Source organism: Atta cephalotes (assembly GCF_000143395.1).
Source record: "Atta cephalotes unplaced genomic scaffold scaffold00001, whole genome shotgun sequence".
Lineage (NCBI taxonomy): Eukaryota > Metazoa > Arthropoda > Insecta > Hymenoptera > Formicidae > Atta > Atta cephalotes.
Genome location: NW_012130065.1, coordinates 14211779 through 14222224, shown reverse-complemented (window position 1 = coordinate 14222224; position 10446 = coordinate 14211779). Strand labels below are relative to the sequence as shown.

The window sequence follows — 10446 nt, the reverse complement described above, 5'->3', positions numbered from 1 at the left end:
CTTTCTTTCTCCACTAAATTAAAAAATTAAATAATTCATTAAAAATAAGGGATATATAATTAGGATTATAAAAAAATGTATAAAATCATATAAAAACCGTACTAATATAAAAAATATTAACTGTGCATGGAAGGAAAAAATCCACGAATTTGGCTCAAATAATTTTCACAGCACAAGTAGACCCAGCTGTTTTATTAATCATTTTTCCGCACGCGTATTTTATGACTAAAACATTCAAAAAGTTTATAAAAAGCTACAAGTATTAAAAAAATACAGATCACAAAAAATAGAATGCCTCTCATATATTTTGTTGCGGACTATCAAATTGTAGTCCTATCTGCTGTAAATTACATGTCCACTTAAATATTTGAAAACATTTTCTCTGGAAATATTTTATTATTTAAATAATAAATTATTAAAATAAATATATTAAATAATATATATGCTCTCAATATATCTCGAATAACATAGCTTTTTAAAATTTTAGTAATAATATAAGAATAACAAATAATTACCATTAATCTTGTTTAATTGGAAATATATATTATAACAGCTGATAGGACTCATCAAGATCAGTCTTACATCATACACATATTTGTAAGATTTAATATTTTACAATTGTGTAGAACATGATATAAAATTTTATATGTAAAATAACTAGTTATCACTATCTTGTAGCTGAAATAATAGTGTGCGAAAAAAATATATCCACATTAATGTGGCGTTTGCATATTTATCACTCGTCTAATAACTACGTTATTATCATATTGAAAATATATAGAGAAGTTAGGTGAATGGCTTTAGCTCTTTCTCTTTCCTTCTACCTATTTAGAGCACAAATGGAATTTTTCCTAACTCTCTACTCACATCACATATGGTGTATATAATTACCACAGATCAATATTAAAAATATTATGTTTATCGAATCTCATATGAACATTTGAATGAGTTTAAAAGCTAAGCCTTCAAATTTCACTCTAAAAATACTTACGACACATATCACCTTTATAAGACTAGGAACTAATTCACAGTACTAGGTACAATATATATATATATATTTTTTAACATATTTTTTAAAGAAAATATATTTTTTAGATATAGAAATGCACATAAAATATATATGTATAAAGTTATTAGACTGAAGAGGAACTCTGAATAGAATATGTTAAGTTCTGTATAAAACTAAATTACATACTCATTTGCTATCACATGATATAATACTCATACTAAATATAAAAATTAAAAAGTGAGGCTTAGCTTTCAATGTCAAACAAAATAATTTAATTTAACCTAATTCTCGACACTATTTTTCACATAAATGAATAATTTCATACGTAAGATGAATTAAGGAATATACTATATATGAAACAACTATGGGGTTATCTGTATTATAGGCATGTCACACTTATTATCAATAGATATAATGACGTTTTGCAAAGAACCTTCCACATGATAATTTTGCTTTTAAAATTTAGAAAAATACATCATCTGGTCTACTCTGTTTTGCTACTTAGATTTACGTATCACTTTGATAAATTAATTCTAAATGCTGATAAATAACACAGATTAATTTCCTTTGCATGATGCATTACATTTTCTGCTACTTGTAAATTAACTGTCATAACATATATTTATATATATATATAATTAGATAATTGTAATTTGCTCTAACATGAAACATTGGAAACCCATTATTTTAACGACATATCTTATGTCAATATCATATTATCACAATTCTGGAATTCATGAAGGAAGATATTTGATGCACAAAACATCATAAACACTTCAATTAGCAAAAAGCAATAATAATGGCAGAGATAAATGCTTTAGGCCAGTTTTAGCTTAAGACACAAGATCGTTTCTGTTTTGATTTTTTCTCTGGTATGGATTGAGTAGGAGCACAAGGTGTCGACGGAGTTGCAGGAGTTATTGCAGCTGAGTCTTTTATGCTTGGAGGATCTTCCAACTTATCTGCCAATTCCTCTCCACTATTAACTTCCAACTAGGATTGCAGTTATATAATATAGAGATGGCAGTTATATATATACAAGTACACACGTATATCAAGAATATATTTTTTAGTAGATCATAAATAAATAACAATTGCTTTTCTAAGTATAATAGTATTACACTTAGAAATGCAACGCACATAATCTTATATATGATACAATATTGCAATTACAATTATTATTATAGCATAGAATGGTACAAAAGAGAAAAAAATTTCCATTGAGGCATACTAGATTTTAAAAAGAAATTACATATGAATGCTAGATTTGTATTTAAAATAAATAGTTATAGTCACAAAACACATGCGTATGATATTAATTAAATGTTGCATTCTTATTTAAAGAGTATGCCTATTTGATTGAAATATATAATATTTAAACTTAAAACAAGACTAATAAAGAAAAATATTTACATAAAGTGGATCAGAGCCAAAGTGAAATAATTACAATGAATTATTAAAATATTAAAAGTACTAACCTTTTTTATTATAGTTACTCCTAGAGACTGGATTAGGTCCAACAAAGGTGCTTTGCATGAGGAATATAACATCCTTTCTTTAATACTGCAATTATATCCTGGCATACTATATATGAAAACTGAAAAAAGAAAAAAAATTATTCTTTTACACTGTGCAGGTACATGAAATATTATTTATCACTTACCTATGCTTTCTGTGTAATCTCCTTCATGAGTATGCTTGAAATTATAAAGATGATATCTAGCAGCATCAGATGGAACTTTAGTAGGTAATTTATCCAGTGAAACATCGCAAGCTGTGACTAAATGTATCTTTTCTTCCTCCAATTCAATTTTTAATTGAATGTATTCGTGAATTCCTTTACCCAGTTCCGTAATGGCTTGCTTGGCTTCATCTGTTACTGGAAAGGCCACGCCACTCAAAGTCTGATGTCTTGTTTCGACACTATAGTCAGTAGTCGCGGTAGTCTTCTTCAATTCAGCTAATTCTTCCTCCGCTGTTGTCAGTGGTACAGGCGCTGTATCGTTTCTTTTATGTTTGTGATAACCATCTAATGTAATATCTTCCGGGACAGTGCCATGTAATTCCTCCTTTATTGAGGCTGTACCGAATTCCTGCTTGAGCGTAGCCTTAGTAGAAGCATAAAGCATTTTCTGTCGTACTGGTGCAGTATCAGGAGACCAAGATATAAATAACCAATCATAGCCAGAATCTGGTGATTTTGTGTCCAATCTATAAAGGATATAAGCTGGTTGATTTTCCACAATCAGTGGCTTGATCATCTTATCATAATCATCTTGCCATTTGTTAATTGGCTTCAGACTAGATGCTGGAGTTAGTTCCTCTAGAAAATGAAAAAAATAATTACTAAAGATGCCATATGTCTCTATTTTGTTCTTCAGAGGATTGATTATGTGATCTTGAAATGAGATGAAATTAACAAAATCAATATTCGCTCACTTTGTAACTTTCACTATATATCAAGATATATAATTAATCTCCAGATTACAGCAAAAATAAACACATTGTCTTATAAGATTTCGACAATGCAAATTTTTGTTACAGTCTAAAACTTACCATTCTCTATCGAAATTTTTAATACTCGTATCTTTCCGTCACGGCATTTCGCGAACAACTTCTTCAACGCGTCATTAGCTAAAATAAATCAACCATTATTAATAAAAGATTAACATTGAGCTCGAAAAATTCTGTTATCAATTCACTGCAATTAATCTTCACCGTGGCGAATGCAGTATGCTACGAGCAAAGAAATATAATCACCCTTAATTCCAGTCTGGTGAGACATTATTTCACGAGGAACTCTTGTTGCTGCCTGTCGGAGTTGGTCGGAATTCACGAAGTACGTCAACAGTCGCCCACGGTCGCCTACGCGCGTCCAAGAATTATTTTTTTGTATGTGCCAAAGTTTCGCGAGGAAGGACTACTCGATTGTCAAGTATAATAAAGACCTGTCTCCACGGTGCTAGAATTCGGTCCGAATTCTCGCTTCTCAGCAGTTCTCGAACCCAGAAATGTGTAGCCAATCGACGTGTAGTTTTTACGGAAAAACGACAAGTTGATTGGATATAAATTTCACGAACTGAGTTCCAGCACCGTGGACTGCGTGAATATAAGGTTTGATTGGGAAACCACGAAATACTCGATAAGCGAATTTTATTTATAAGTCAATCAGAAATATTAGAATCGTATAGTCGCAAAAAAAGATTAAATTGAGGAAAACGTTCGACTATGGTAATATTGGCTTAAGTTTCGCGTGTATGAATTTTCAGGTTTTTATAAATCAAGTATGAATCTGTTGTTTACCCAGCAAACGAGAATGGCTTAAAATGGATTGAATTTTTTTTCTATTTTTACGCATCCGAATGCGTATTTTAAATAGCGAATACTTTTTTTGGATTTAATTAGATTCAATTGGATGCAATTGAATTGAAATACTGCTTTTTCTATTCAAAATTTTGAATTGAACAGTATTCACAATGTACATTGCAGAAAAAGTCAATATTATTTTTAGATTGAAAGGCATAGAAATATGCTTCTCCATGCAATTCCTATAAATGAATAAAAATGCAGGATTGAAAAGCATTCATTTTAACATTCATGAATCAATATTTCTGAAAATTTCAATTCATTTTAATCCATTCTCGTTTGTTGGATAATAAGATTCGATAAGAGAAACGTAATCAATCTCGATCGAGAAATCTTTCGACATATCCAATTATGCTTGATAATGATTACTAAGATTTATTTATATTTAAATCTCTCTCATTTGCATAAATGCTTTATTTAAAAAAATTTTCATGACACTACACGTACCACATTATAATACTTATCAACTATTTTTAGAATATAAATTGAAGATTTAAGACTTATCACACTTATTGTGTACTGATAAAATTGTCCTTTTTAAAACTTTTTCTCGACACATCTTGGAACACATCGAGGGACACATCTCATCCATGGATTTGCACAGGCTGTTAGTGAGCAATTACGACAGCTGTATAAGGAATATGATAAGAATGAGGAATGTAGAGAAGCATCAAGAGAAATTTGAGCAATATTTGTTATGCCACGCAAATGGCATACAAATGGCACAGAAATGATTTCGAAATACACGCATCGCTCAGGATGACACTCTCAAGAGTGCCATTGCAGGCTTGTCGCTTAAATCGTCTACGAACAGCTGTCTGCTAATGACACGCTATTGCGCATGCGTGAAATTCGTCTGTCCATCTGGAAGCGGGAGTGACGTATCCTGATTCTCTTGACGGCGGATACAAGGTAGCGAGCAACGAGCAGTCGTGTATTTTGAAGAAATTTCCACGTTAATCTCTCGACGGAGCTGGATTTCGCCGCACGAGATTCAGTATGTTGGCCCTTATCAATCGGATCTTGGACTGGTTCAAGTCTCTCTTCTGGAAGGAAGAGATGGAACTCACTCTCGTTGGCCTGCAGTACAGTGGAAAGACTACCTTCGTGAATGTCATAGCGGTACGTGAGTCATGAATCTCCTCTGTTTAGGAGAACGTACGTGAGTCGATCTCACAAACATACAAGTCAATATCGACGAGACGCGAGGTTTGCGAAAGTACTCTGCGTGTGTCGCAATGCTTGGTTAGATTCAATAACCCCTTCGAAATAACTCTCTGTGTTAACGTATACCGTCACCGTATACGCCCTTACGTCAAATGATTTGGCATTGTCGCAACTGAATGTGATAGTCATTGAACTGTGTTGCTGCTTCCGCTTGTTTGTCTTTTTCTTCCCAGCTTTCTCCGTTTTTTCCCTCTTTTTTTTATCCGATTGCTCTTGCGAATGTATAATAAAATTTATTGTTTCTGCACTTATAAACGAATTGAAAATTAAATTTGTTTATGCCAAATTTGAATACGCTCATTTGTAGTACATCATTTTCGTTATAATTGGAATTATATTAAACTAAAGTTATAAAATTATATCTTTATATTATCAGAATAATTAATGATAATTATGCATGTCATTGGCGATTTTCCAGCTAGGACACAGAGACATTACACTGTGTTCCATTGTTAAAGTACTTGTTGGAACGCAGTTTAGTTTTATAGTGTAACACCAGAATGCATTACAGTCTTCCATTCTATTCTTATAATTATATTTAGCGTATCAATAATAGATTTATGATTTTTATTCAGTCTTAGGTCATAATTTTTTCAAAATTGACGATTTTTGAAGGTTTTATTGCAAAATAAGTATGACTACCAAATAACTTTTTGAACTTTTGGTAACATTGACATATTTTATACGCTCGTACTTAGCTTTTTATTGTGTTGAGCATTGTTACACTGTGTCACCTGTGTACGTTGTTGGAAAACATCCATTGTTCTTAAATATGGATTAACAAAGATAATCTTTCTCTTTTCTGTATTCAGTCGGGTCAGTTTAGTGAAGATATGATACCAACTGTAGGCTTTAATATGCGCAAAATAACCAAAGGCAATGTCACTATAAAAGTATGGGACATTGGCGGTCAACCAAGGTTTAGATCTATGTGGGAGAGATATTGTAGAGGAGTAAATGCCATAGTTTACATGGTTGATGCAGCTGATTCAGAGAAGATTGAGGCAAGTCGTAATGAATTACACAATTTGTTGGATAAACCACAATTGTCTGGAATACCAGTTTTGGTTCTGGGTAATAAAAGGGATCTACCTCATGCATTGGATGAGAATGGGCTCATAGAAAGAATGTAAGTTTCACTCAGCTATGTATAACATTTTGCAAATATATGGATATATATATATATATATATATATATATATATATAGTTTTTTTTGTTCTAGGAATCTATCTGCGATTCAGGACCGTGAGATCTGTTGCTACAGTATTTCGTGTAAAGAAAAAGACAATATCGATATCACATTACAATGGCTCATAGCGCATTCAAAAAGTGGAGTTCGTTAATACTCTTAAAATCTCCCATTTGTTAGTATCGGCGAGACTTTGATACTGATAACAGTATTGGGATCAATTGTGAAACGATCGCATTGAGCAAACTCTGTTCAAAACTGAAGTCATTATTGTAGAAAATTACTCGAGCTTTAGCTATCTAAGTTGGTTGGTGCGAATATGTGGTAAAATTTAAAAATCATGCTTGTATGCCAAGAATCTGCTCGTGTGAATTATACCATAAGGCACTCATTTCCCGCGAGCATCTTAGTAATAAGGAACAATTTTTTATATTTTCGTTTTAGGTAAGTCCAAGAATATATTCCAATACTTAATATAACAATTAAATGTAATTAGTATCTCTGTATTTTCTATAATTACCGTTATTGTGTAAAGCTGAAATAATACCAACATAATCGCAGTTAATTATTGTGATATTATAGTCTAGATGTCGATAATCTGATTTTGTCTTGTACCCTTGAGAGATACCAAACGTTTCATGTATAAATTAGAGAAAATTGTAGCTATTACGAAATACACACGCGCAAAGATATCACTATTAATATACTATAGTATATATACATATACTATATATATGTATATATACATATATATGTGTGTATATATATATATATATATAAATGTATATACACCTCGAAAAACTTTAATAACAAATAAAAACGACATATTGCAAACATCATCTTTTTGTTTCTTCTTACTTCAAGAATGTGATAATCCTGAGTCAAATGCTACTCTCGTGTGTTTATATATAAAGAACTGTGACGGGACATATATTTATCAAATATCTCGCAAAGACAATAGAAAAAAAATAGTTAATGACAATAATACACTATGATGGTATCAACCACTAATAAAATTTTGACAAATAGCTCGGAAAGTATTATGAGAAGTATAAATTCTATTGTATAAATGGATCAATTCTCTAAAAAAATTGGATTGCAGTAGAATAGATTTTATTTACTCTGCAGCGATACGAGGAAGTGTATAAACGCTCACAGATTTTTTTCACGTTATTTATCCTATAAATTGATTTCTTTTCATTCATTTCTATCTACGTATAAAGTTTTGTATATGCTTAAATTTCCCTTAATCCAATTTTCTATGGTTTAAATTGCTTCTAATAAAATGTTTCTAAATAATTCGATTCGATTGGTTATATTCAGTGACATAATGAAATTGTCACAAACTGAACTGCTTTGTATATCGTGTTTATAACGTTAAAATATTTCGATATATTTATATCGAAGTATGTAGTTCAAAGTATGTAGTTTTCAAACAGATCATTACAATTAAATTTTTTAATAATATACTGTATAGGGAGGGGAAAAGCTTTCCTAAGTTCAAATTACTGAAATAAAGTTTCAGCAAAATTGAACTGCGCTTATATGACAATATGATATTTCATTTTCTAGCGGTGTTCATTACAGCCAATTTTTGTTATATTTATTAACTGTACATGACTCACTCTTTTAATAAAGTGGTCACAATATGTATTAAATTGTCGGCAAAAAATCAATTACATATTACAGCAGAAAAAATCCTCGAGGTCAACGATTTGCGGATACATGTACATGATAAAGATAAAAACGATTATCGTGTCTCCTATTTTATAATGCATATGTTATAATACAGAATCATGGATGGAATGATACGTTTCCATCTTTCAGGGACAGAAAATATGCTCACATACATACAGTTATATTATTTACGGTTAAGATCCAAAAAGTCAAGTATAGTAGAATACGGAACTGAATACTTTTATACGAAATATTGTAAAGATAATACAGACAATATTAAGAAAAAAATAAAATAATTGTGAAAATATAATAGAATAATATTCTTTATAGAATTTAAAGATAACTTTTGTTTCTTTAAAATTCGATTAAGAATACAGTTTTATTATAACTTCGTAAAATTTCCATAAACAGAATATCTTGCACGACTGGAAAATATTTTACTGATAGATTTTTTAATACAAAATTTAAAATCAATGTTTCTATATTGAAGATTTTTAAGGAACATTTAAAAAAAAAAATTGATCAAAATATGTAGAATTTTTATTATATATATTTAAGTGATCAAATAATATTAATCAACTTTATTTTTCAGTTAATCTCGAGTAAACTTTAGCAGAATATGATAAATTACTATAATTAATATTGAGAATTAATATATAATAATTAAGAACCTTTCATATTTCACAAAAAAACATCTACCTTTTAAATATCTCCCAGTAATGTTGATATTCTGCTGTTATTACAATCTGTCTTTATATTGATTACGATTTAATTTAAAATTAATTCATTAAAGTCTAATTACAATTTTAGTTATTAGTTTTTAAGTACTTTGAAAATAGATAAAATTTCTATACAAAGTTTCCATATTAAAGTATATTGCTTTGGATTATCTAATGAATAAAGAAAGAGAGTTTCATACAGAAATTACAAGAAACTATAGACTTTAATGAGTTAATCTTTGAAATTTGTTGAACATCTATTGAAACTTTCTGTTTAATCATTATATGTTACATTTGAATATCCATAAAATACATATAATATTTGCATCTATATGCATATATGTATATATGCATTTGTCATAAGCTATATCTACATATATATGCATACATGCTGTTTATTTACATAAATTCAAAAAGGAGATATTATATGCTTTTTCTCCTCATTTTCTTTTACTGAAAAAAAGACGGTGTAACTTTATAAATTCAATTATACATGTATCCGAATAATACTTTACAATTACAAGTCTATGCCATACTTGCATGAAAAGATACATTTTTTCAAATTTCTTATATAGTAACGCTATTATTAATATCCAAAATTCACTGATTTTGATCCTTTTATATGTCTATTTAATCTACGTCGTGTATCCGCATTTCGTATACATCTTACACGAAGATATATTGCCACATAATTAATAAGCACTAATAAGTCGATGATAAATTTCCTATTAATACAATTTCTTTTGTTGCGCGTTATATTCCGCTGAACAAGACAATTAAAAACTTGTTAATTTATAAATTATTATAAATTATACTAAGTGTCCACATACAGAATTGACGAAAGATGATTATATAGTTTCATGAACTCTGAATTCTTGATCCTTCCCCGACAAAAATTTCGAGAAAGATTAACATTTTTGTATTTAAAAAACTAAAAAAAAATCGACGTCTCATAAGAAATTACGTTATGCCTACTTTTCGCCAATACCGGAACACTTTCTATACTTACTTGATCTAATCATAATCATTGCACAGAATAATCTTCCTATTTTATACAAGGTGACAAGACTCTATATTTAAAACTGGATTTAACAATAGCACATTATGGATTATTCTATTATGACTAGTTTTATAGCATCACTAGACTTCATTCAAGATTCGTTATATAAGAAAACTCGCAAAGCATTCGTGCTTAAATCAATTTTTTGTCGTATTATGTGCATGAGAAATGTTTAAATATCTGTCACAATTATGTCTT

The 10446-nt window shown here is 29.9% G+C and overlaps 2 protein-coding genes across 2 annotated transcripts in view; one reads left to right on the top strand and one right to left on the bottom strand.

Annotated features, from left to right (window-relative positions):
- Positions 1–3794, bottom strand: part of LOC105627716 (twinfilin) — a 4702-nt gene extending 908 nt beyond the window's left edge. The window contains exons 1-4 of the mRNA XM_012208998.1: positions 3770–3794; positions 3566–3643; positions 2673–3332; positions 2488–2606 (exon numbers count right to left, since the gene is read on the bottom strand). Of these exons, the coding sequence (XP_012064388.1) occupies positions 2488–2606; positions 2673–3332; positions 3566–3643; positions 3770–3794 (882 nt within the window). The remainder of the gene's footprint in view (positions 1–2487; positions 2607–2672; positions 3333–3565; positions 3644–3769) is intronic.
- A 1580-nt stretch (positions 3795–5374) lies between these two features.
- Positions 5375–7351, top strand: LOC105627705 (ADP-ribosylation factor-like protein 8B-A). Its single transcript, XM_012208986.1, has 3 exons — positions 5375–5497; positions 6415–6731; positions 6826–7351. Exons 1-3 carry the CDS (start codon positions 5375–5377, stop codon positions 6944–6946), a joined length of 561 nt encoding a protein of 186 aa, XP_012064376.1. The 3' UTR covers positions 6947–7351.
- The last annotated feature ends 3095 nt before the right edge of the window (positions 7352–10446 follow it).

Coding starts and splice junctions, on each gene's coding strand:
- LOC105627705 (XM_012208986.1), top strand. CDS start 5,375: ATGTTGGCCCTTATCAATCGGATCTTGGACTGGTTCAAGTCTCTCTTC. Junction 5,498..6,414: donor CCTTCGTGAATGTCATAGCG/GTACGTGAGTCA, acceptor TTCTGTATTCAG/TCGGGTCAGTTTAGTGAAGA. Junction 6,732..6,825: donor AATGGGCTCATAGAAAGAAT/GTAAGTTTCACT, acceptor TTTTTGTTCTAG/GAATCTATCTGCGATTCAGG.